Source organism: Salmo trutta, chromosome 18, assembly GCF_901001165.1.
Source record: "Salmo trutta chromosome 18, fSalTru1.1, whole genome shotgun sequence".
Classification (NCBI taxonomy): Eukaryota; Metazoa; Chordata; class Actinopteri; order Salmoniformes; family Salmonidae; genus Salmo; species Salmo trutta.
Window position 1 is genome coordinate 45,772,151 of NC_042974.1, and position 27,422 is coordinate 45,799,572.

Below are 27,422 nucleotides of genomic sequence, written 5' to 3' on the forward strand. Positions count from 1 at the left end.
ATGTCAACTATGCCCAAACACTTTATCATTTGCTAAATATTGGGTCATATAGCACTTGTGGGGATCAGGTTAGTGTTTTTAAAGGTATTATTATTACACAGTTGTAAAACAGTTATTAACTTTAATACAGACTATGAAACAAAATATAGGGTTGTCTAGGGTTTGAAGTAGTTTGATATAACTACTTCAAACCCTAGTTGGAGAAAGTGGACAAACGTGAATTCCATTCCAGGTTTTCCCGATAACTCTTTACTCCAGAGCTGAGTTGACTCGATAGGTTGCATCTGGGAGAGGAGGGAGAGAGGGCTGCCCTGAAGGGATTGACACAAGAAGGATTTACGCTTTAAATTGTGTTGTATCCAGTATGGCTACATGCATGTTTTACACTATCAAAACCCGCTTGATATAAACATTATTGCTAGATTGTGTCAATGTATCAGTGTGGTAAAGAAGAACCAGACATATTTTCCGAGGGAAACCAATACAATGATCGTCAGTGTCTAACAGGAGGGGAGTATTATTAGCGATTCAGACAGTGCAACTGTCTCTGGTATGTAAAATATTTGAGCTGCCTTTTAAAGTCAACGTGTAAATAAAATCCACACCAACAACACTTAATTAGGCTATGTTCTTGGTGACATTCACGAATAGCTTAGTCAGCCGTCCAATGCCACGAGTGTCAAATACTCGATCTTTTTCAGACATTCGGTCAACTGCAAGAAAATCTACTCGATGCGGCAATGTTGCAAGCTGGTTACAACATTGTCATTACGCTTCCATCCGAAACTCGTGCGGAAAAGAACTAACTAGCTAGCCAAGTCCGGTGCTGTGTAGCAACCTATACTTTTTAAAGAGCTTCACCTCTGCTTTTTAACTGTTAATAAAGGACTTAGTTTAAATAGAAAATAAATACCGCCGCCAGGCGGAAGTAGGATCTTTAGCATATATAGATGAATAGTAAAAGCTAGATATATTGCAATGAACAATTTATTTATAGGAAATTGTGTAATCTGTTGCATGTGTTTACTTCACGGATAATTGCTTTGACAAGGTGTAGGTTGTGAACTTGTGACGGTGTGTGCCTAGCCAGAAATTGACTCTATTTGGCATGGCAGACCCGCGCCATTCCTTCCGTTAAGGAAGTGAGTGGGTTCACAAGACCAGTTTATTGAAAATTATAAATTAAAAATGAAATACATGGCTGGTAACTGGACAAGCTAACAAACTAACCCGTATTGTCACACCTGATACCTCATACATTTGAATAGTCACACACTTAATTCCCTAATGCAACAACATGCAATTTAAGATTTCCAAACATTTGCTACAAATTATACAATTTGGTGCTATTGTAAACGGTACATTAAAAAAAACTAAAACGTGCATGTTTTATTCAGGAAATAAAAAAAGTGATGTCAATCAAACATGGACTTGCAGGCACTAGAGGTCGAACCAATTATTTTAACATGTTTTTATTTTCTTTGTCAATTCCCTCCAGGTACTTGTACGGCTTTTTCAACATGGTGGGGAAATAACTCAGAATTTTGGTGTCCAAAAAAATTTGGGAAGAGAGAAAAAAAGTGAAAGTTGGACTAGGGCTAACAACCATTCACCTGGTTCCCATGCCGACTGCCCCATCTCCGCCCTCTCATATCATACACTATGCCTCCTACTCCCAAACCCCCTAAGAGACAACCCCCACCACTGACAAGGAATGGCCGCAAGGTGATACCCACAACAACCTCCACCGCCAAGAGACTGAATTCCAGCAAGCCCAGAGGAAAAGCCTTTCAGAGTCCACAGTCAACTTTAGAGCCACCCCGAAGATCCACAACCAGGACCCAGGCCCAGCCGGCCAGAAGCCCAGGGAGGAGTGGGGTTGGCAGGTTTGGCGGTCAGGGTCCGGGGGCATCCCCTGGTAGGGTTAACCATGCCCCTGTGGGTATAACAGGATCAGTGAGGCTAAGGAGCTGGGGTAATCCTCTGCTCCAGCATGGTGTGGGAGAGGACCCCCCTGGGCGCAGGATATCCTTAAGGGGCATGGGGGGCGCCAAGCAGTTTCCTCCCCTGGCAATAAAGCCTAGAACAGGAGGGAAGACAGCAAGGGGGAGGGGAGGGAGGGGAGCGGTGGGTCAGAGAGGGAGCAGGGGCGGGATTGAGAAAGGATCTGAGGAGTCTGACACTGTTAGTATAGACCCTAGTGAGATTAACCAAGGGAATAAAGTATTTGGCCATGTTGGTAAGGGCAAACTTCCTAACCTGAGGACTGAACTTGATGAAACTACCTGTGTTGCCCAGGAGGAGCTGGGAGTCGGCCATGCTAGTGAGGGCAAACCTCGTAACCTGAGGACTGATGATTCGGCTAGTGATGACAAACAGGAAGAGTTAGTTGCCCATAATGGTGAAACGGTTGGGGCTGACTCACACGATCAGACTGTCAGCCATAGTGGTGAGGGCAACCACTATGACCTCGATGAGCCCACCAGTGTTGACCAACAACAGGAAAAGCTAATCAACAATATTGCTGAGGGCAATTCTTACAACCTGAGCCATGAGCTTGGTGACTCTACCAGTGATGACAGGCAGGAAGAGTCAGTTGGCCCTAAATGTGAAGACAACGCCAAGATAAACCTCGGAGCTGAGCAGATTGAGATGGAGCAAAGAGAGAGAGATACCCATGCAGGGGAGCAGAGAGGAGGGGAGAGGTTGGAGAAGGAAGGAGAGGAAACAGTGAAGCAGGAAGAAGAGAAAGATGAAGAAAAGAAGGAAGCAGACGGTAAGCAGAGAGTGGAGAGAGTCAAGGTGAATGAGACGGAGGAAAGAAAAGAGAAAAACGAGAGACAGGAGGGAGAGGTTATCAGCAGACCTTCAGACACAAGCACCATTATGTCTGTCGCTCAGCCCCAAAAGCCTATTCCGCAGGATGACGCGTTGATGATGCAATCACCTGTCCATGCCTCACCTGTCTCTGAACCAGCTACCTCAGATCTGGCATCACTCCCTCTCCTTCATCTGCCCTCTCCGCCTCACCCCACAGTGTCACATGGTATGAAGGTTCTGAACCAAGGTGTTAAACCAATCCAACCTACCAAAACTGTTGAAATCCATAAACCTTTAAAAGACCCAACTACTTGCCATGAGACATCACAGGTGAGCCCAATGCATCCAGTATCACTAAGTCTCTCAGTTGCCTTCCTTAGTGAACCCCACATGCCCCTGTGTGTAACCCCAGCAAAACCAGCACCCAGTCAGAGCCTAGAGATCCCTATCTCTCTGGAGGCTAGACAATTTCTCAGACCAGTGGACGAAGAGACCAAAGAGTCATCCAATCACAGTAACACAAAATATATGTCATCTTCATCATCTGCATCATCTTCGTCACACCTGAACACGAACGCGTTGGTCCCCACCACTCTGTCTCAATCAAACACAGACGTTAACATCACTGTGTCTGTACCAGACCTAAGTCCAGTGCCAAAGAACCACAACAACAACCCAGAAGCGCCACCATCATCATCATCACTCCCATACACAAAGATAGACCTCTTCACCACTGGATCTGCACCAGATAAAGACACCGTGTGTGTCTCTGTATCTGACCTAGGTTCTGTACCAAATACCCACAACAAGAACAACCAAGACGAGCCACCACCATCACTCCCATACACAAACACTGGATCTGAACCAAACACAGACATTGCATCGGTCTCTGTATCTGATCTGGGTTCAGTGCCAAAGACCTCCTCCATCCCTAACCAGGAGAGTTGTACCTCCAAATTCTCCTGCAGCTCAGAGAGCACCCAATCCTCCTACTCCTTCGACACAGAGTCAGAGCAAGGCTATGGGGCCCCTAGCCCCCCTGGACACCCTAGCCTGGGCCCGAGACCCCTGGAGGAGGGCACATCTCTGCCCCGACCTCCACGAGTCAACCAGAGGAGGGAGAGGAAAAAGAGGAGTAGTTGTGGAGGGTGTGAGCCATGCCTGAGGAAGATCAACTGTGGCCAGTGTAGCTGCTGTCTGAACCGCAGGACTGGACACCAGATCTGTAAGCTGAGGAAGTGTATGGAGCTGAGGAAGAGGAGGCCCATGTCACTGCTCGCACTAACATCTGCTCAGGTAAGGCTTCTCTAAGGTGTAGAGTAGACTTTAGGCTAAAACTGGAAAAGACTGCTTATAAACTACTTATAAACCTCATAACTTTTTACTTATTTTTGTGATTCACTAACTTGTTTATAACTGTTATGAGCAGTTTAAAAGCAGAACTTCAAGTAAAATTGACAAAGACAATTTACTTTTCTTTAGAGAATACTGTACGTGCTGAAAAATAAACATAGTTATGATGCTAGTGCACATGACCCCAAAGCCACATAGGGTCTAGAGACAGCTTGTTATTGTCACTAATTCTTGAAGTTGTCATGGCCTGGTTGTCATGCCTTTAGCGATGCTATGCTATGGACTGACTGAGAGAATACGTGGGGCGTAGTCTGCTGGTCTGTGGCAGTTTTTGGTGTGTGTGTGTGTGTCTGCTCTAGGTTCTCTATAAGATATGGTTAAATGAAGTGAGAGCAGAGAGAGCATGTAAAGGGCTAAGGATAGAAAAAGGATGGAGAGTTGGAGAGGATAGAATGTACTGGATGGTGAGATTGCATTGATATGCTATATGACAAAGAAAGGGATACTGTGCTGGCAAATTGTGGGAACCTAAGGAGGGAGTCCCGGGTCCCTGCGGCTGTCCTCCACCCACAAGGGCCAAAGAGACCACGGGCCAAGTAGATGGTGGGCCGGAGTCTTAAAACATGAAGTTCATCGATCCCCGTCGAGGGGGGAGCAGATTTTTTGTATATGGCAGTAAACCATTCTTATGATGACTATAACATTTGTTGGCACCTTCTATTCTTGCACATTTTCTCATAAAAAGTACAGTGAGCTCCAAAAGTATTGGGACAGTGACACATTTTTTGTTGATTTGGCTCTGTATTCCAGCACTTTGGATTTGAAATTAAACAGTGATTATGAGGTTAAAGTGCAGACTCAGTATTTTCGTCCAGATCAGGTAAACCGTTTAGAAATTACAGCACTTCCTTGTACATAGTCCCTCTATTTTAGAGAACCAAAAGTTACAGAGGCATACATTTCATACCCCCCACAAATGCTAACCTCCCTTTTTATTGTAATGGTGAGAGGTTAGATTGTCTTGGGGGTATGACATTTGTGCGTCTGTAACTAACTCTCACTCATCATTAGTCACGATTCATTCAGGGGTATCCATTATCACGGTAGAATCCACATTAATGTAGAAGGGTTTGGAAACATATTATATTCTTATTTACAATAAATGTCACTCCAAAATGTCACAATACATTTTTTACCATTCATTTCTATTGGGCACAAAATCTGAAACACAACCAAAACAAACAGAAAATGCATCCAACAAGTTTGTACAGTCACAAGCTTAATATAGTAATTGCGTGCTAGGAATATGGGACCAAATACTTCACTTTTTACTACTTTAATACACATAAGTGAATTATTCCCAATACTTTTGGTCGACAAAAAGTGCTGTAATTTCTCAACGGTTCGCCCGATATGGATTTAAATACCCTCATATTAAAGCTGACAGTCTGCACTTTAACCTCATAGTCATTATATCATTTCAAATCAAACGTGCTGGAGTACAGAGCCAAAACAAACAAACAAATTCACTATCCCAATACTTTGAGCTCACTGTATAGCATACATTGTAATAAAATATTCTCTAAAAACAGTTGTACAATGTGCTCTGCAATAAGATAATCAGAGTTTGTTTTCTTAAGCTGTCACGGCTGTCGAAAGGGTCGGACCAAAGCGCAGCGTGTTGATAGTTCCATATTTTATTTATTCTGTGAAACTCATGCAATACATAAAAATAACTGAATAGACGACCCCCCCAAAAACGTGACGCAGAGGAGAACAAACACTACTCACAAACATAATCACCCACAAAACCCAGGAAGAAAAACCCCTACTTAAATATGATCTCCAATCAGAGGTAACGAGGACCAGCTGCCTCCAATTGGAGATCAACCCAAAAAACAACAACATAGAAATAGAAAAACTAGAACTTAAACATAGAAATAGAAAAACACAAAACACCCCGTCACGCCCTGACCTACTCTACCATAGAAAATCACATCTTACGATGGTCAGGACGTGACATAAGCAGAAGAGTTCTCGAATAGCACCTGCCCAATACCATGGTGGACATGCATAAGGTTGGATGCATTGGAATATAAGGTATGGAAAATGATAAAGAGCCTGTAGGAATATAGATAAATGTTCAGTCAATGTGATTATATTTAGGATGGTTTAAATTATTACTTTCCTACTAAGATCAAAGTTGATGGTGCCAAAATCTTGCCAATACGTTCATTATTCTTTTAACCTCTACAACAGTATTTCCCAAACTTTTTATAGTCCCGTACCCCTTTAAACATTCAACATCCAGCTGCGTACCCCCTCTAGCACCAGGGTCAGCGCACTCTCAAATGTTGTTTTTTGTCATCATTGTAAGCCTGCCATACACACACTGTATGATACATTTATTAAATATAAGAATGAGTGTGCGTTTCTGTCACAACCCGGCTCGTGGGAAGTGACAAAGAACTCTTATAGGACCAGGGCACAAATAATAATAATCAATCATTTTGCTCTTTATTTAGCTATCTTACATATAAAACCTTATTTGTTCATCAAACATTGTGAATAACTCACCACAGTTTAATGAGAAGGGTGTACTTGAAAGGCTGCACATAACTCTGCAATGTTGGGTTGTATTGGAGAGAGTCTCGGTCTTAAATCATTTTCCACATACAGCCTGTGCCTGTATTTAGTTTCCATGCTAGTGAGGGCCGAGAATCCACTCTCACATAGGTACGTGGTTGCAAAGGGCATCCGTGTCTTAACAGCACAATTAGCCAAGGCAAGAAACTCTGAGTGCAGCCCTATCCAGAAATGTGGCAGTGGCTTCTGATTAAATACAATTTTCACAGAACCGCTTGTTGCAATTTCGATGAGGCTCCCATGTTCAGATATTGGTAAGTGGATTGGAGGCAGGGCATGAAAGGGATAACGAATCCAGTTGTTTGTGTCATCCGTTTCGGGAAATTGCGCACCCAGCTCACTCAGGTGCTTCGCTATATCACATTTGACATTGTCCGTAAGCTTGAGTTCATTTGCACACAAAACAATCATACAATGATGGAAAGACCTGTGTGTTGTCCTTGTTAATGCAGACAGAAAAGAGCTCCAACTTCTTAATCATAGCGTCAATTTTGTACCGCACATTAAATATAGTTGAGGAGAGTCCCTTTAATCCTAGATTCAGATCATTCAGGCGAGAAAAAACATCACCCAGATAGGCCAGTCCTGTGAGAAACTCGTTATCATGCAAGCAGTTAGACAAGTGAAAATTATGGCCAGTAAAGAAAACTTTAAGCTCGTCTCTCAATTTAAAAAAATGTGTCAATACTTTGCCCCTTGATAACCAGCACACTTCTGTATGTTGTAAAAGTGTTACATGGTCGCTGCCCATATCATTGCATAATGCTGAAAATACACGAGAGTTCAGGGGCCTTGCTTTAACAAAGTTAACCATTTTCACTGTAGTGTCCAAAATGTCTTTCAAGCTGTCAGGCATTCCCTTGGTAGCAAGAGCATCTCCGTGGATGCTGCAGTGTACCTAAGTGGCGTCGGGAGCAACTGCTTGCATGCGGGTTACCACTCCACTATGTCTCCCTGTCATTGCTTTTGTGCCATCAGTACAGATGCCAACACATCTTGACCACCAAAGTTCATTTGATGTCACAAAGCTGTCCAGTACAAAAAATATCCTCTCATGTTGTCCTGGTTTCCAGTGGTTTGCAGAAGAGGATGTCTTCCTTAATTGACCCCCCCCATAAACATAACGGACATACAGTTGAAGTCGGAAGTTTACATACACTTAGGTTGGAGTCATTAAAACTTGTTTTTCAACCACTCCACAAATTTCTTGTTAACAAACTATAGTTTTGGCAAGTTGGTTAGGACATCTACTTTGTGCATGACACAAGTAATTTTTACAACAATTGTTTACAGACTGACTATTTCACTTATAATTCACTGTATCACAATTCCAGTGGGTCAGAAGTTTACTTACACACTAAGTTGACTGTGCCTTTAAACAGCTTGGAAAATTCCAGAAAATGATGTCATGGCTTTAGAAGCTTCTGATAGGCTAATTGACATAATTTCAGTCAATTGGAGGTGTACCTGTGGATGTATTTCAAGGCCTACCTTCAAACTCAGTGCCTCTTTGCCTGACATCATGGGAAAATCAAAAGAAATCAGCCAAGATGTTGTGGTGGTGCTTTGCTGTAGGAGGGACTGGTGCACTTCACAAAATAGATGGCATCATGAGGAGGAAAATTATGTGGATATATTGAAGCAACATCTCAAGACATCAGTCAGGATGTTTAAGCTTGGTCGCAAATGGGTCTTCCAAATGGACAATGACCCCAAGCATACTTCCAAAGTTGTGGCAAAATGGCTTAAGGACAACAAATTCAAGGTATTGGAGTGGCCATCACAAAGCCCTGACCTCAATCCTATAGAACATTTGTGGGCAGAACTGAAAAAGCATGTGTGAGCAAGGAGGTCTACAAACCTGACTCAGTTACACCAGCTCTGTCAGGAGGAATGGGCCAATATTCACCCAAATTATTGTCGGAAGCTTGTGGGAGGCTACCCGAAACGTTTGACCCAAGTTAAACAATTTGAAGGCAATGCTACCAAATACTAATTGAGTGTATGTACACTTCTGACCCACTGGGTATGTGATGAAATAAATAAAAGCTGAAATGAGTAATTCTCTCTTATTCTGACATTTCACATTCTTAAAATAAAGTGGTGATCCTAACTGACCTAAGACGTGTCATTTTTACTAGGATTAAATGTCAGTAATTGTGAAAAACTGAGTTTAATTGTATTTGGCTAAGGTGTATGTAAACTTCCAACTTCAACTGTATACCAGGAGCTGTGCCAGGCTCACCACGTATGTTGACTCATCCAGCTGTAACGTATATAATTCACTGGTGTCACGGTTGTCATCGGTGAAGGAGGACCAAAACGCAGCAGGCATACGGTTGTTCATTTTGAACATTTATTAAATCAAAACGAACACTCCAAAACAACAAAACAAACTACAGACAGTCTGACAAGGCTAAACTCAGAACAATCTCACAAGTGACAAACACCCTCATATATGGGACTCTCAATCAAAGGCAAAAGGGAAAACACCTGCCTTCAATTGAGAATCCCAATCCCAATTAACCAACCATAGAAACACACTTACTAGACTACACATAGAAATACATAAACATAGACCATAAACCAAAAACCCGGAAATACTAAATCAAACACCCTTTTACCAAAACACCACCCTGAACCACATAAAACAAATACCCTCTGCCACGTCCTGACCAAACTACAATACCAATTAACCCTTATACTGGCCAGGACGTGACAGTACCCCCCCCCCCCCCCCCCCCTTAAAGGTGCTAACCCCGGAAGCACCTTAACAAAAATAACCCCAAACAACAAAATAAAAATTCCCCCTTACTAAAGGGAGGGAAGGTGGCTGCCGTCAACGACGGCACTGTGCTACACCCCCCCTCCCCAACCCACCTATATCTGGAGGTGGCTCCGGCTCTGGCCGTTCCTGGCAGCTCGGGGCACTCTGGCCGCTCGGGGCACTCTGGCCGCTCGGGGCACTCTGGCCGCTCGGGGCAGTCTGGCCGCTCGGGGCAGTCTGGCAGCTCGGGGCAGTCTGGCAGCTCGGGGCAGTCTGGCAGCTCGGGGCAGTCTGAGCAGTCTGGCAGCTCGGGGCAGTCTGGCAGCTCGGGGCAGTCTGGCAGCTCGGGGCAGTCTGGCCACTCTGGCAGCTCGGGGCAGTCTGGCAGCTCGGGGCAGTCTGGCAGCTCGGGGCAGTCTGGCAGCTCGGGGCAGTCGGGGCAGTCTCGCAGCTCGGGGCAGTCTGGCAGCTCGGGGCAGTCTGGCAGCTTGGGGCAGTCTGGCCACTCTGGCAGCTCGGGGCAGTCTGGCAGCTCGGGGCAGTCTGGCAGCTCGGGGCAGTCTGGCCGCTCTGGCAGCTCCTGACTAGTGGGTGGCTCTGGCGATTCCTCACTGACGGGCGGCTCTGGCGATTCCTCACTGACGGGCGGCTCTGGTGACTGTTGACTGGCGGGCAGCTCTGGTGACTGTTGACTGGCGGGCAGCTCTGGTGACTGTTGACTGGCGAGGCTGGGTTTACGCACTTGAAGCCTGGTGCGTGGTGCTGGTACTGGGTGTACCAGATTGGGAACACGCACCTCCAGGCTAGTGCGGGGAGCAGGAACAGGACGAGTCGAACTGGGCTCACGCACCACTAGCTTGGTGCGGGGAGCAGGAACGGGCCGGGCCGGACTGGGGACACGCACCACTAACCTGTTGCGGGGAGCAGGGACGGGCCGGACAGGACTGGGGACACGCACCACTAACCTGGTGCGGGGAGCAGGAACGGGCCGGGCCGGACTGGGGACACGCACCACTAACCTTGTGCGGGGAGCAGGAACGGGCCAGACAGGACTGTGAACACGTACTGGTGACCTGAAGCGTGGAGCCGGTTTAGCCACTCGTCCTGGCTGGATGCCCATCCTAGCACGGCATGTGCTGGGCATGTCCACCGGACGCACCGGGCTGTGCGGGCGCACTGGCGACACAGCGCGCAACTCCGCATACCATGGCTCCTCCTCCAGATCTTCCCTCTGCAGGTCCTCAATCAACTGTCTCATCTTCGTCTCCTCCTCCGCCGTCATCCCCCACGAGAGCAGTGGTCTGGGCTCTTCCTCTGCCCTTCCGGACCACCCCATTAGCCCCCCCCAAAAAAAATTATTTGGGGTGTCTTCCGGGCCTCCTTGACCGCCGCCTGCGACTCCGTCCACCGGCTGGCTTTACCTCCTCGACCTGGGAATCCTTCCGCCAGGGTCCTTTCCCCGACTTGATCTCCTCCCAGGTCCAGAACTCCTTCCCCTCGCGAGCCCATCTCTCGCGCTCCTTTCTCTGCTGCTTGGTCCATTGTTGGTGGGAGATTCTGTCACGGTTGTCGTCGGTGAAGGAGGACCAAAACACAGCAGGCATGCGGTTGTTCATTTTGAACATTTATTAAATCAAAGCAAACACTCCAAAACAACACGAACTACAGACAGTCTGGCAAGGCACAAGGCTAAACTCAGAACAACCTCCCACAAGTGACAAACACAAACACACCCTCATATATGGGACTCTCAATCAAAGGCAAAAGGGAAAACACCTGCCTTCAATTGAGAATCCCAATCCCAATTAACCAACCATATAAACACACTTACTAGACTACACATAGAAATACATTAACATAGACCATAAACCAAAAACCCGGAAATACTAAATCAAACACCCTTTTACCAAAACACCACCCTGAACCACATAAAACAAATACCCTCTGCCACGTCCTGACCAAACTACAATACCAATTAACCCTTATACTGGCCAGGACGTGACAACTGGCTTGTATGCGAAGCAGTAATTGTTTCAAAACATCTCCTTCCATGTCACTGATGCGTCGTGAAACAGTGTTGTTTTATGAAGGCATTGTCTGTATACTTTTTTTGGCCTTTTCCCCCAGCATTGTCCCAGCCATATCCGCGGCAGCAGGAAGAATGAAGTCCTTCACAGTGCTATGGGGCTTGCCTGTCCTAGCCACTCGGTAGCTCACCATATAAGACGATTCTAGCCTCTTCTTATTAATGGTATCTGTTGCTTTTATACATGTCTTACTACTCGAAAATTGACTTTATTCTCGCTCAAAAAACTCCTGTGGCTTATTTTTCAAATTGTCATGTTTTGTTTCTAAATGTCTGCGCAAGAGTGAAGGTTTCCCGCGAGAGTGTAACGGTTAATGTGATTGGATGTTAATTATTTGACTAGGCTACTTGTATTTGACATTGTGTTATTTCACTGAACACTAGATGGTTTAATTTTATTTTTGGCAGTGAAACGAGGCTACTCAGGCAAAAAAAGAAACTCAGCCAAATGTATAGCCCCGTTGGAAAATATAAATGTACTGTTTGAAAATGTGAAAAAAATTATGTGAATCACATTTTTATTTGGCGTACTTCCGACGCTTTGGGAATACCTGCTCTACGGGATCGGTGTCCTCCCCGCGTGACGGTTGAGCTAACGTAGGCTAATGTGATTAGCATGAGGTTGTAAGTAACAATAACATTTCCCAGGACATTTCCCAGGACATAGACTGTAATATCTACTGTAAATTAGACAGTGCAGTTAGATTAACAAGAATTTAAGCTTAAATTCTTGTTAATCTATCTGCACTGTCTAATTTACAGTAGATATTACAGTGAAATAATACCATGCTATTGTTTGAGGAGAGTGCACAGTTATGAACTTGAAAAGGTATCAATAAACCAATTAGGCACATTTGGGCAGACTTGATACAACATTTTGAACATAAATGCAATGGTTCCTTGGATCAGTCTTAAACTTTGCACACACACTTCTGCTGTCTAGTGGCCAAAATCTAAATTGCACCTAACCTGGAATAATACATTAGGCCTTTCTCTTGCATTTCAAAGATTTAAAAAAAATACACGTTTTTTTTCCTTTGTATTATCTTTTACCAGATCTAATGTGTCATATTCTCCTACATTAATTTCACATTTCCACAAACTTCAAAGTGTTTCCTTTCAAATGGTATCAAGAATATGCATATCCTTGCTTCAGGTCCTGAGCTACGGGCAATTAGATTTGAGTATGCCATTTTAGGCAAAGATTTAAAAAAGGGGTCAGATCCTTTTTAACTGAGTGTGAGACATTGTTTCCAAAATATACATTTCATACATATACTGTACATACTCTATGTCAAATAGTATTTGTTGATCAGTGAGACAAATAGCAAAGGTGTCTCAGGCAGTATTTGTAGTATCTAAGTATAGTATAACCTACCAATCAATGTATGTCAAGTCCGTGGAGGGCACAATCGTACAGTGTTGCAGTACAGAAATGAGAGCTTTACCATCGATACCAAACGTCTGGGCCTCTGATGGAGACTGTATAACTGTCATCAAAGCATGCTTCAGTATTCCCCCTTCTCTCTAGGAGCATTTGTGTGCCCAGGCCCCATAGGCATATCGAAAGGATCCCACCCTGGCACCAAGGTAGCTGACCGATGTGGAGAGAGACAAGTGCCTTAGCAGAATGCAATCCAAAGCTTTTGTGGTCCAGAGATGAGAACTGTACCATCTACTATGGCAAAAGCCTGGGCTCTTGACAGGGACAATAGAATTCTCCCATCTGCTTGTTACAATAGTAAAATAATCTGTTTGTCACCTGTTACACTGATTCTACATTTAATTTAGTCTTTGAGATGCTCAAACAAACACGTCTATCTGTAGTTGGTGTTCTTCAACTCTAAAATGCACTAGACTGTTTAAGACAAAACCCACAAAGAAAAGACAACAGGCAAATGCATATGTGGTCCCAATGTCCAAATAGTGACTGCAGTGCTAGTTCAAACTGGAGTAGGATGGTTCTCCTCACAGGTGAGTGAATCAGCCAATGCTTAGTGAATAGCACTTGGTTGCAGTGGTGTAAATTCCTTAAGTAAACATTTACATTTACGTCATTTAGCAGACGCTCTTATCCAGAGCGACTTACAAACTGGTGCATTCACCTTATGATATCCAGTGGAATAACCACTTTACAATAGTACAGCTATATCTTTTTTTGGGGGGTGGAGGGTAGGGGAGGAGGGTTAGAAGGATTACTATATCCTATCCCAGGTATTCCTTAAAGAGGTGGGGTTTCAGGTGTCTTCGGAAGGTGGTGATTGACTCCGCTGTCCTGGCGTCATGAGGGAGCTTGTTCCACCATTGGGGTGCCAGAACAGCGAACAGTTTTGACTGGGCTGAGCGAGAACTGTGCTTCCGCAGAGGTAGGGAGGCGAGCAGGCCAGAGGTGGATGAATGCAGTGCCCTTCTTTGGGTGTAGGGACTGATCAGAGCCTGAAGGTACGGAGGTGCCGTTCCCCTCACAGCTCCGTAGGCAAGCACCATGGTCTTGTAGCAGATGCGAGCTTCAACTGGAAGCCAGTGGAGTGTGCGGAGGAGCGGGGTGACGTGAGAGAACTTGGGAAGGTTGAACACCAGACGGGCTGCGGCGTTCTGGATGAGTTGTAGGGGTTTAATGGCACAGGCAGGGAGCCCCGCCAACAGCGAGTTGCAGTAATCCAGATGGGAGATGACAAGTGCCTGGATTAGGACCTGCGCCGCTTCCTGTGTAAGGCAGGGTTGTACTCTGCGAATGTTGTATAGCATGAACCTACAGGATCGGGTCACCGCCTTGATGTTAGCGGAGAACGACAGGGTGTTGTCCAGGGTCACGCCGAGGGTCTTAGCACTCTGGGAGGAGGACACAATGGAGTTGTCAACCGTGATGGCGAGATCATGGAACGGCCAGTCCTTTTCCGGGAGGAAGAGCAGCTCCGTCTTGCCGAGGTTCAGCTTGAGGTGGTGATCCGTCATCCACACTGATATGTCTGCCAGACATGCAGAGATGTGATTCGCCACCTGGTTATCAGAAGGGGGAAAGGAGAAGATTAATTGTGTGTCGTCTGCGTAGCAATGATAGGAGAGACCATGTGAGGATATGACAGAGCCAAGTGACTTGGTGTATAGCGAGAATAGGAGAGGGCCTAGAACAGAGCCCTGGGGGACACCAGTGGTGAGAGCACGTGGTGCGGAGACGGATTCTCGCCACGCCACCTGGTAGGAGCGACCTGTCAGGTAGGACGCAATCCAAGAGTGAGCCGCGCCGGAGATGCCCAACTCGGAGAGGGTTGAGAGGAGTATCTGATGGTTCACAGTATCAAAGGCAGCAGATAGGTCTAGAAGGATGAGAGCAGAGGAGAGAGAGTTAGCTTTAGCAGTGCGGAGAGCCTCCGTGACACAGAGAAGAGCAGTCTCAGTTGAAAAACCAGTCTTGAAACCTGACTGATTTGGATCAAGAAGGTCATTCTGAGAGAGATAGCAAGAGAGCTGGCCAAGGACGGCACGTTCAAGAGTTTTGGAGAGAAAAGAAAGAAGGGATACTGGTCTGTAGTTGTTGACATCGGAGGGATCGAGTGTAGGTTTTTTGAGAAGGGGTGCAACTCTCGCTCTCTTGAGATGGAAGGGACGTAGCCTGCGGTCAAGGATGAGTTGATGATCGAGGTGAGGTAAGGGAGAAGGTCTCCGGAAATGGTCTGGAGAAGAGAGGAGAGGATAGGGTCAAGCGGGCAGGTTGTTGGGCGGCCGGCCGTCACAAGTCGCAAGATTTCATCTGGAGAGAGACGGGAGAAAGAGGTCAAAGCACTAAAAAAATACTTTAAAGTACTACATAAGTAGTTTTTTGGCGGTATCTGTACTTTACTTTACTATTTATATTTTTGACAACTTTTACTTTTACTCCACTATATTCCTAAAGAAAATAATGTACTTTTTAGTCCTTACATTTTCCCTGACACCCAAAAGTACTCATTACATTTTGAATTCTTAGCAGGACAGGACGATTGTCTAATTCACGCACTTATCAACATCCCATGTCATCTCTACTGCCTCTGATCTGGCAGACTCACTGAACACAAATGCGTCGTTTGTAAATTATGTCTGACTGTTTAAGTGTGCCCCTGGCTATCCGTAAATGTAACGGCTGTCGTCTGAAGAAGTGGACCAAGGTGCAGCGGAGTTAGTGTTCATTATTAGAATTTAATATAACCAACATGAACACTATACAAAACAAGAAAAGAGTAAACCGACAGCAAACAATCCTGTCTGGAACAAAACACTGACAGAAACAATTACCCACAAACCCAAAGGAAAAACATGCTCCTTATGTGTGACTCCCAATCAGCAGCAACGAGCTTCAGCTGTGCCTGATTGGGAGCCACACACACGGCCCAAAACAAAGAAATACAAAAACATAGAAAAAGGAACATAGAACGCCCACCCAATGTAACACCCTGGCCTAACCAAAATAAAGAACAAAAACCCCTCTCTATGGCCAGGGCGTTACAGTACCCCCCCCCAAAGGTGCGGACTCCGGCCGCAAAACCTGACTCTGAAGGGGAGGGTCCGGGTGGGCCTTCTTACGGCGGCGGCTCAGGTGCGGGACGTGGCCTCTGCTCCACCCTTGACGTCGCCCTCTTCGGTGGCGCACCTGGCCGCGCCGAAGGTCTGGTGGGCGACACTGACTGCGCCCGGCTGGCGGGCGGCGATGGTTGCGCCCGGCTGGCGGGCGGCGATGGTTGCGCCCGGCTGGCGGGCGGCGATGGTTGCGCCCGGCTGGCGGGCGGCGATGGTTGCGCCTGGCTGGCGGGCGACCCTGGCTGCTCTGACGGCACTGACCCAGGATTCACCAGGCTGGGGAGACATGACAGAGGCCTGGCCCTAGGCGTAGGCACAGGACTCACCGGGCTGGCGGGCGTCCCTGGCCACTCTGGCAGGTCGGGGCAGTCTGGCCACTCCGGCAGGTCGGGGCAGTCTGGCCACTCCGGCAGGTCGGGGCAGTCTGGCCACTCCGGCAGGTCGGGGCAGTCTGGCCACTCCGGCAGGTCGGGGCAGTCTGGCCACTCCGGCAGGTCGGGGCAGTCTGGCCACTCCGGCAGGTCGGGGCAGTCTGGCCACTCCGGCAGTTCCGCGCAGTCTGGCCACTCCGGCAGTTCCGCGCAGTCTGGCCACTCCGGCAGTTCAGCGCAGTCTGGCCACTCCGGCAGTTCAGCGCAGTCTGGCCACTCCGGCAGTTCAGCGCAGTCTGGCCACTCCGGCAGTTCAGCGCAGTCTGGCCACTCCGGCAGTTCAGCGCAGTCTGGCCACTCCGGCAGTTCCGCGCAGTCTGGCCACTCCGGCAGTTCAGCGCAGTCTGGCCACTCCGGCAGTTCAGCGCAGTCTGGCCACTCCGGCAGTTCAGCGCAGTCTGGCCACTCCGGCAGTTCAGCGCAGTCTGGCCACTCCGGCAGTTCAGCGCAGTCTGGCCACTCCGGCAGTTCAGCGCAGTCTGGCCACTCCGGCAGTTCAGCGCAGTCTGGCCACTCCGGCAGTTCAGCGCAGTCTGACCTCTCTGGCGACTGTTGACTGGCGGGCAGCTGACGACTGTTGACTGGCGGGCAGCTCTGACGACTGTTGACTGGCGGGCAGCTCTGACGACTGTTGACTGGCGGGCAGCTCTGACGACTGTTGACTGGCGGGCAGCTCTGGTGATGGTTGACTGGCGGGCAGCTCTGGTGATGGTTGACTGGCGGGCAGCTCTGACGACTGTTGACTGGCGGGCAGCTCCGACGACTGTTGACTGGCGGGCAGCTCCGACGACTGTTGACTGGCGGGCAGCTCCGACGACTGTTGACTGGCGGGCAGCTCCGACGACTGTTGACTGGCGGGCAGCTCTGACGACTGCTGACTGGCAGGGCTGGGGACACGCACCTTGGGCTTGGTGCGGGGAGCAGGGACGGGCCGGACAGGACTGGGGACATGCACTGTGGACTTGGTGCGGGGAGCAGGGACGGGCCAGACAGGACTGTGAACACGCACTGGTGAACTGAAGCGTGGAGCCGGTTTTGCCACTCGTCCTGGCTGGATGCCCTTCCTAGCACGGCATGTGCTGGGCATGTCCACCGGACGCACCGGGCTGTGCGGACGCACTGGCGACACAGCGCGCAACTCCGCCTCCCATGGCTCCTCCTCCAGATCTTCCTTCAGCAGGTCCTCAATAAACCACCTCATCTGCGTCTCCTCCTCTGCCGTCATCCCCCACGAGAGCAGTGGTCTGGGCTCCTCCTCTGCCCTTCCGGACCACCCCATTAGCCCCCGCCAAAAAATTTCTTGGGGGTGTCTTCCGGGCTTCCTCGACCGACGCCAGCGACCCCGTCTGCTGGCCGGCGTCTCCTCCATTGACCGGACCTCCCTCTTCCGCTGCTTGGTCCCTTGGTGGTGGGTAATTCTGTAACGGCTGTCGTCTGAAGAAGTGGACCAAGGTGCAGCGGAGTTAGTGTTCATTATTAGAATTTAATATAACCAACATGAACACTATACAAAACAAGAAAAGAGTAAACCGACAGCAAACAATCCTGTCTGGAACAAAACACTGACAGAAACAATTACCCACAAACCCAAAGGAAAAACATGCTCCTTATGTGTGACTCCCAATCAGCAGCAACGAGCTTCAGCTGTGCCTGATTGGGAGCCACACACACACGGCCCAAAACAAAGAAATACAAAAACATAGAAAAAGGAACATAGAACGCCCACCCAATGTAACACCCTGGCCTAACCAAAATAAAGAACAAAAACCCCTCTCTATGGCCAGGGCGTTACAGTAAATTTAAAAAACTATAAAATCGTGCCGTCTAGTTTGCTTAATATAAGGAATTTGAAAGGATTTATACTTTTATTTTGGCTTTTGATACTTAAGTATATTTTAGCGATTACATTTACTTTTGATGCGTAAGTATATTTAAAACCAAATACTTTTAGACTTTTAATCAAGTAGCATTTTACAGGGTGACTTTCATTTTCTTTTAAGGAATCTTTACTTTTACTTAAGTATGACAATTGGGTACTATTTCCACCACTGCTTGATCTCTAGGAGCAGGACACAGGAGCACTAAATAGATCATGTAAGACAAAAGTGACAGACAAGAATTAATCAAAGAAATCATCGCAGCAAAGGAATGTAGTTTGTGAGCTAGAAAATGAACATCCTGACAGTCTGAGGTAGGGTGCGATGCAATCATTCTTCTCCCAACTATTGACAGGGATAATGTGACATTTCTTATTTGTCAGTATGAATGAAATTAGTGGGTCCTGCCTTAAAAACAAATCAAATATTATTTGTCACATGCGCCAAATACAACTTACAAGCCCTTAACCAACAATGCAGTTTGAAGAAAAAGATGTGTTAAATAAAAAATAAAACTAACAAATACTTAAAGAGCAGTAGTAAAATAACAATAGAGAGGCTATATACATGGGGTACCGGTACAGAGTCAATGTGCGGGGGCACCAGTTAGTCAAGGTAATTGAGGTAATATGTACATGTAGGTAGAGTTAAAGTGACTATGCATAGATAATAAACAGAGAGTATCAGCATTGTAAAAGAGGGAGGGGGGGGGCAATGCAAATAGTCTGGGTAGCCAGTTGATTAGCTGTTCAGGAGTCTTATGGCTTGGGGGTAGAAGCTGTTAAGAAGCCTTTTGGACCTAGACTTGCCACTTACCGTGCGGTAGCAGAGAGACCAGTCTATGACTAGGGTGGCTGGAGTCTTTGACCATTTTGTGGGCCATTTGTGGGCCTCTGACACCGCCTGGTATAGAGGTCCTGGATGGCAGGAAGCTTGGCCCCAGTGATGTACTGGGCCGTACGCACTACCTTCCTTAGTGCCTTGCAGTCGGAGGCCGAGCAGTTGCCATACCAGGCAGTGATGCAACTGTTCACGATGCTCTCGATGGTGCAGCTGTAGAACTTTTTGAGGATCTGAGGACACATGACAAATCTTTTCAGTCTCCTGAGGGGAAATAGGCTTTGTCGTGTCCTCTTCACGACTGTCTTGGTGTGTTTGGACCATGATAGTTTTTTGGTGATGTGGACACCAAGGAACAGCTCTCAACCTGCTCCACTACAGCCCCGTCGATGTGAATGGGGACGTGCTCGGTCCTCCTTTTCCTGTAGTCCACAATCATCTACTTTGTTTTGATCATGTTGAGGGAGAGGTTGTTGTCCTGGCACCATACAGCCAGGTCTCTGACCTCCTCCCTATAGGCTGTCTCATCGTTGTCGGTGATCAGGCCTACCAATTTTGTGGCATCGGAAAACTTAATGATGGTGTTGGAGTCGTGCCAGGCCATGCAGTCATGAGTGAACAGGGAGTACAGGAGGGGACTAAGAACGCACCCCTGAGGGGCCCCCGTGTTGGGGATCAGCGTGGCGGATGTGTTATTACCTACCCTTACCACCTGGGGGCGGCCCGTCAGGAAGTCCAGAATCCAGTTGCAGTCCTAGGGTCCTTAGCTTAGTGATGAGCTTTGAGGGTATTATGGTGTTGAACGCTGAGCTGTAGTCAATGAATAGCATTCTCACATAGGTGTTCCTTTTGTCTAGGTGGGAAAGGGCAGTATGGAATGCAATAGAGATTGCATCATCTGTGGATCTGTTGGGGCAGTATGCGAATTGGAGTGGGTCCTGGGTTTCTGGGATAATCGTGTTGATGTGAGCCATGACCAGCCTTTTGAAGCATTTCATAGCTACAGATGTGAGTGCTACGGGGCGATAGTCAGGTTATCTTTGCGTTCTTGGGCACAGGGACTATGGTGGTCTGCTTGAAACATGCAGGTATTACAGACTGGGTCAGGGAGAGATTGAACTTGCCAGCTGATCAGTGCATGCTCTGAGTACGCGTCCTGGTACTCCATATGGGCCAGCGGCCTGTTTAAAGGTCCTACTCACATCGACTACGGAGAGCGAGCTCAGACAGTCATCCAGAACTGCTTGTGCTCTCGGGCATGGTTTATTGTTGCTTGCCTTGAAGCGAGCATAGGCTTGCATCACTGTGTGTGCATGTGTGCGTGTGTTTATGTTTACACACAGCCAGAGAGGTTGGTAATGTTTGGAGACTCCATTCACTCTAATGTAAACACATATCTACAGTGCTGCTGCAGCTGACGGTATAACCTAGCATGTCTGGCCTAGCACTGGTTTAGGATCAGCATACTCTCCCCAATTACTTACTGTAACCATTTAAGGGTAAAAGACACAGAACTGACCTCAGATCAGTGTTCATGGTTAGGTTTAGCACATACACTATATATACAAAAGTATGTGGACACCCCTTCAAATGAGTGGATTCGGCTATTTCAGCCACACCCGTTGCTAACAAAATCGAGCACACAGCTCTGCAATCTCCATACAGTAACATTGTCAGTAGAATGGCCTGTACTGAAGAGCTCAGTGACTTTCAACGTGGCACCGTCATAGGATGCCACCTTTCCAACAATTCAGTTCCGTAAATTTCTGTCCTGCTAGAACTTCCCCAGTCAACTGTAAGTGCTGTTATTGTGAAGTGGTAATGTCTAGGAAGCAACAACGACTCAGCCGCGAAGTGGTAGGCCACACAAGCTCACAGACAGGACTGCTGAGTGCTGAAGTGCATAGCACGTAAAAATCATCTCTACTCAGTTGCAACACTCACTACCTAGTTCCAAACTGCCTTTGGAAGCAATGTCAGCACAAGAACTGTTCATCGGGAGCTTCATGAATTGGGTTTCCATGGCCGACCAGCCGCACACAAGCCTAAGATCACCATGCGCAATGCCAAGCGTCGGCTGGAGTGGTGTAAAGCTCGCAGCCGTTGGACTCTGTGGCAGTGGAAACCAGTTCTTTGGAGTGAGGAATCACGTGTCAACATCTGGCAGTCCGACGAACGAATCTGGGTTTGGCGGATGCCAGGAGAACGCTACCATAGTGCCAACTGTAAAGTTTAGTGGAGGAGAAATAATGGTCTGGGACTGTTTTTCATGGTTCGAGCTAGGCCTCTTAGTTCCACTGAAGGGAAATCTTAAAGCTACAGCATACAATAACATTCTAGACGATTCTGTACTTCTGACTTTGTTGCAACAGTTTGGGGAAAGCCCTTTCCTTTTTTCAGCATGACAATGCCCCCCATGCACAAAGCGAGGTCCGTACAGAAATGGTTTGTCGAGATCGATGTGGAAGAACTTGACTGACCTGCACAGAGCACTGACCTCAACCCCATCAAATATCTTTGGGATGAATTGGAACGCAGATTGCGAGCTAGGCCTAATCGCCCAACATCAGTGCCCAACCTCACTAATGTTCTTGTGGCTGAATGGAAGCAAATCCCCGCAGCAATGTTCCAACATCTAGTGGAAAGCCTTCCCAGAAGAGTGGAGGCTGTTATAGCAGCAAAGGAGGGACCAGGTGTTCGACGAACAGGTGTCCACATACTTTTGGTCATGTAGTGTATTTCATAAGGCCTTATTTCGAGGGCATAGTTTTACCCTAATACAGCAGCCTGAATCTCATGGTTTACAGGCAACATCAGGCCCGCAAGTCACATTATGCAGGCTTGCAAAGCGATATATAATTCCTATTGGAATCCATCCAGAGTGGAGATATCCAACATTTGACATTTTTATTCACCAGCAACCTGCATTCAGAATGACTACCGGATTGGAAATACTAAGATATGAGACTACCTAAAGCATCTAAACTGGAACCATTTCTGTAACGGGTGCAATAAGTCAAAGTAACACATTTGATTAGATTAACAAAATGTATGTTACTTATATTTGAGCAGCATAAGATTAATTCATCAATCAATTTACATGCAAAAACATAGATATTGAAAAGAAATATTTTCAAAATCAACCTGCAATAGAACATGCTGGGAAATATGATAATGATGCTTGTGGTTATGGTTTATTACTGGTTATTAACACCAACACTGGGGTTCTTTTACACCAATGAGTGTTAATTTAACACTTACAAAGTTAATTTAACACCTGAATCAACACTAGAAATGTTTCACTGAAAAATCAACACTAGGCAACACTGGCCAATTTGCTGTGTAGGCAATGTAAGGGGGAACTAGCCTTCGAACTGTGAGATAACAGTTTGGAACACTTGAACCATAGAGTGATTCAAGTGTAATGTACTGTAGTCATACACATTATGATAGTCATCATCATATGAAATCAATTTCCTCTCTATTTTTCCCTCATTTGGTTTTCATTTTATACTTGGCGATTTGTTTGATTGTGGCTCAGAACAGTTTTCCTTTGCTATGAACTGGAAGTCATTTGGAATAAGCCCAAACCTGTGAGCTAAGTCAGTTTGTAAGCTAAACTTGGATTCCCTCAGAAATCCTGGCCACTTCATGTCTGTGTGTGTGTGTGTGCGTGCGTCCGTGCATGAGTTTATGCGGATGTGTTCTGAGTGGTTCTGTGCAAATGTTCTTAGTCCCGGAGAAGCTTTGAAGCCGTGCCACTTGATTTGTCTCGGTGAATAGAAATTAGAAATGCTCACTTTGCCTCAAAATACCACTCCACTTTGATTCAGACAATAGCCACCTGGACAAACAGACAGGGACAGTTCAAGCATCAAACTCGCAGACAAAGTTAAGAATATGTAAATCTCCCTTCCCTTATTTTCAGTTGCTTTATACCCATTAATGAACGTGGGATTTTTATCCTTGTGAGGTTCATTATTGAGTTACATGTTAGTTAGTGAAATAAAACATGAGACTGATCTATCTCTCCTGTTACATCTCCCTTCTCTCGTTCACTCTCCCTTCTCTCCCTCTTTCTGATCTCTTATCTCCCGTCACTCCCTCTTTCTCTCCTCTTTGTAGAGAGTAGCCGTAGCCTCACATGCAGCAGTGCGGTAATGCTGGTGTGCCTGCATGTTTGTGTGTATATGTGTGTGTGTATGTGTGTGTGATTGCCAGCACTCAGGCCTCTTCCCTGACTATATTTACACAAACTTGAGGCAAGCTGCTTCCTGTGAGAGGAGGGTGGGCCCCAGTACACACACAGGCAGTGTTTGTGTGTGTGTGTGTGGACATCAATTTTCTATGAAGTTCTCATATATCTGTGGTGTATGTGGTTGTGTGTATGTGGCGTCATTGTGTGTGTGTGTGTGTGTGTGTGTGTGTGTGTGTGTGTGTGTGTGTGTGTGTGTGTGTGTGTGTGTGTGTGTGTGTGTGTGTGTGTGTGTGTGTGTGTGTGAGAGAGAGTTTGCTAGAGTATGTGTGTGCTTGCATCTACGTTGACAGTGAATGATGGAGCACTCATCTTGCTTCTCTCATCTCAAGGTGAGCTCCATGTGAGCTAATCTATCACCCAGCCAGAGTCTCTGATACAGATTAGAGAGTTAGAGAGGAGAGACTAAGACATGTCCAGCTTTGCTACAATGTACGAATCAATCAATTAATCAATTCACCAGTTAGTGGCGCTTTTCACAAAATGAGCTTTTCACAAATTTCACGGGCTTTTCAGTGAGCTTTTCTCAAATATGTCTGCAGCTGTGTGTGTATTATACAGCGCATTCGAAAAGTATTCAGACCCTTTGATATGAGACTCAGAATTGAGCTCAGATACATCCTGTTTCCATTGATCATCCTTGAGATGTTTCTACAACTTGATTGCAGTCCACCTGTGGTAAATTCAATTGATTGGACATGATTTGGAAAGGCACACACCTGTCTATATAAGGTCCCACAGTTGACAGTGCATGTCAGAGCAAAAAAACAAGCCATGAGGTCGAAGAAATTGTCCTTAGAGCTCCGAGACAGGATTGTGTCGAGGCGTAGATCTGGGGAAGGGTACCAACAAATGTCTGCAGCATTGAAGGTCCCCAAGAACACAGTGGCCTCCATTATTCTTAAATGGAAAAAGTTTGGAACAACCAAGGCTCTTCCTGGAGCTGACCGCCCAGCCAAATTGAGCAATCGGGGGAGAAAGGCCTTGGTCAGGGAGGTGACCAAGAACCCAATGGTCACTGACAGCGCTCCAGAGTTCCTCTGTGGAGATGGAGAACCTTCCAGAAGGATAACCATCTTTGCAGCACTCCACCAATCAGGCCTTTATGGTAGAGTGACCAGACGGAAGTCACTCCTCAGTAAAAGGCACATGACAGCCCGCTTGAAGTTTGCCAAAAGGCACCTAAAGGACTCTCAGACCATGAGAAACAAGATTCTCTGGTCTGATGAAAGCAAGATTGAACTCTCTGGCCTGAAAGCCAAGCGTCACATCTGGAAGAAACCTGACACCATCCCTACGGTGAAGCATGGTGGTGGCAGCATCATGCTGTGGGGATGTTTTTCAGTGGCAGGGACTGGGAGACTAGTAAAGATTGAGGGAAAGATGAATGGAGCAATGTACAGAGAGATCCTTGATGAAAACCTGATCCAGAGCGCCCAGGACCTCAGATTGGGGCGAAGGATCATCTCCTTTGTTTTGTTGACGTTAAGTGAGAGTTTATTTTCCTGACACCACACTTCCAGAGCCCTCACCTCCTCCCTGTAGACTGTCTCATAGTTGTTGGTAAATCTCTCACTCACCTTCCAACAGGACAACAACCCTAAGCACACAGACAAGACAACACAGGAGTGGCTTCAGGACAAGTCTCTGAATGTCCTTGAGGGGCCCAGCCAGAGCCCAGACTTGAACCTGATAGAACATCTCTGGAGAGACCTGAAAATACCTGAAAAATGGGAGAAACTCCCCAAATATAGGTGTGCCAAGCTTGCAGCGTCATACCCAAGAAGACTCAAGCCTGTAATCGCTGCCAAAGGTGCTTCAACATAGTACTGAGTAAAGGGTCTGAATACTTATGTAAAGGTGATATTTCATTATTTATTTTTATATTATTAATTTGCGAAAATGTCTAAACACCAGTTTTTGATTTGTCATTATGCAGTATTTTGTGTAGATTGATGAGGGAAAAAACGATTTAATACATTTTAGAATAAGGCTGTAACATAACAAATTTGGAAAAAGTCAAAGGGTCTGAATACTTTCCAAATGCACTGTATATACTGTCAAATGTGTGTAGGGTGACATGAGTTCCAACTAACTTACTTAGCCAACCAACGGAGAGAGAGAGACAAGGTTATTAGACAGAGAGGCAGAAACACAGAGAGTTTGACTGTGACTAGACCTAGATCTTTTTCCCACTGTAGTGTTTAATTTGAACGCTGTAGTTACTACAGTGTAGTACAGTGTAGTATGATCCATCCCATGGGTGTCCTGTATGAGCGAGCCATTGTCGTCTGTGTTCGGCCTCTACATGGCTTTACTGCCCCACTGTGCCTTTCATGGAGAATTAAGGCCCTCGTTTTTCCTCACACCTGGTGTGTAGGAGTTAATATACAGTTTTAGGGTGTGGGTTGTGTGTGTTTCCGTGCGTGTGTTTGTGTGTGTTTGTGTATGTATGTGTGTATTTGTATAGCTTTACAGAGTGTGAGTTTAGTGTCGGGGATGGGGACAGGTCCAGGCATGGAGTCATGTTTTCCCAAGGTTGTCACCACGCGCTCCTAGTCGGCTCCAGAAGAACAGGCAGCTTTTTCCACCGCCACTAGAAAGTCAAATGTCCATCTGACAATTGAGCATGTCTTTCAGTGATATGACAAGAGGAGAGGAGAGGAGAGGAGAGGAGAGGAGAGGAGAGGAGAGGAGAGGAGAGGATAGGAGAGGAGAGGATGAGAGGGCAGGAGAAGAGGGGGAGAGTAAGAGAGGAGAGAGAGAGGAGACATAGGAGGAGCGAGGCAAGAGAGGAGAAGGGAAAGACATAGGCTAAGAAGCAGAGAGAGACGAGAGAGATGCAAACAAGGGACGGGAGCTAGGAAGTAGGAAATTAGTGGTTCTTGGCATCTACCTTGTGTTATACCTAGCAAATGAGAGACATTAACAGTATATTACATTGACATTACTATTGGCAGTAATGGCGGTCTATTGGCAGTGCACTGCCATTGTCAGCTTTTGGCAGTAACAACGTTTTGCCATAAATCCGATCTGTCCTGTGGAATTGGTTTCCAGATGTCATCAAGACACATTACAGCTTAGCAGCAGAGGGACTACTTTACCTCGCCAGGGTGCTGAGAGAGTGGAGGATGATTAATGCCAGGACTACTTGTGCCTAACGAGGGCTGGACAACTTTAAAATATAAACATATTGGACATTTTAAGAGCACGCTATTAGGGGTCCAGTGGAGGGGGTAGGTGATGGGAGGAGGGGTGCAGGAGTAGGGAGAAGGGGTAACTATGGAACAGGAGTTAGGGGTGCTGTAAAGGGGTGGTGGGGAGAGAAAAGGGTATTGGAAGGGGCTGAGTGGTGCAGGACTTATAGTAGTTAAAGTGGTCCATCCACTCAAAGGCTTCAGACTTTCAGGAATCAATCTTCAACTGTAGGCTACATTACACTTTGACTGTGTAGATCTTTGGAGTGCTGGTAGCCTAGTGGTTAGAGCGTTGGACTAGTAACCGGAAGGTTGCAAGATCGAATCCCTTAGCTGACAAGGTAAAAATCTGTCGTTCTGCCCCTGAGCAAGGCAATTAACCGACTGTTCATAGGCCGTCATTGAAAATAAGAATTGTTCTTAACTGACTTGCCTAGTTAATGTCTGAGGAAGCATTAGGCTATGTGTTGTGTAGTGGTTTCAAGTAGAGAGATTCATTCCCGCGAGCATCCCGTGGGACCCGAGAGGTGGCTCAGTCTGCATTTTTCATTTTCATGCTACGGGCGGGAGAGGGCGGTCAGACAGATAACTTTGGG

The 27,422-nt window shown here is 46.7% G+C and overlaps 1 protein-coding gene across 1 annotated transcript in view; it reads left to right on the plus strand.

Annotated features, from left to right (window-relative positions):
- The first annotated feature begins 273 nt into the window (after positions 1-273).
- Positions 274-27,422, plus strand: part of tet1 (tet methylcytosine dioxygenase 1) — a 51,993-nt gene continuing 24,844 nt past the window's right edge. The window contains exons 1-2 of the mRNA XM_029698768.1: positions 274-550; positions 1,499-4,116. Coding sequence (XP_029554628.1) covers positions 1,663-4,116 — 2,454 coding nt within the window. The 5' untranslated portion in view covers positions 274-550; positions 1,499-1,662. The remainder of the gene's footprint in view (positions 551-1,498; positions 4,117-27,422) is intronic.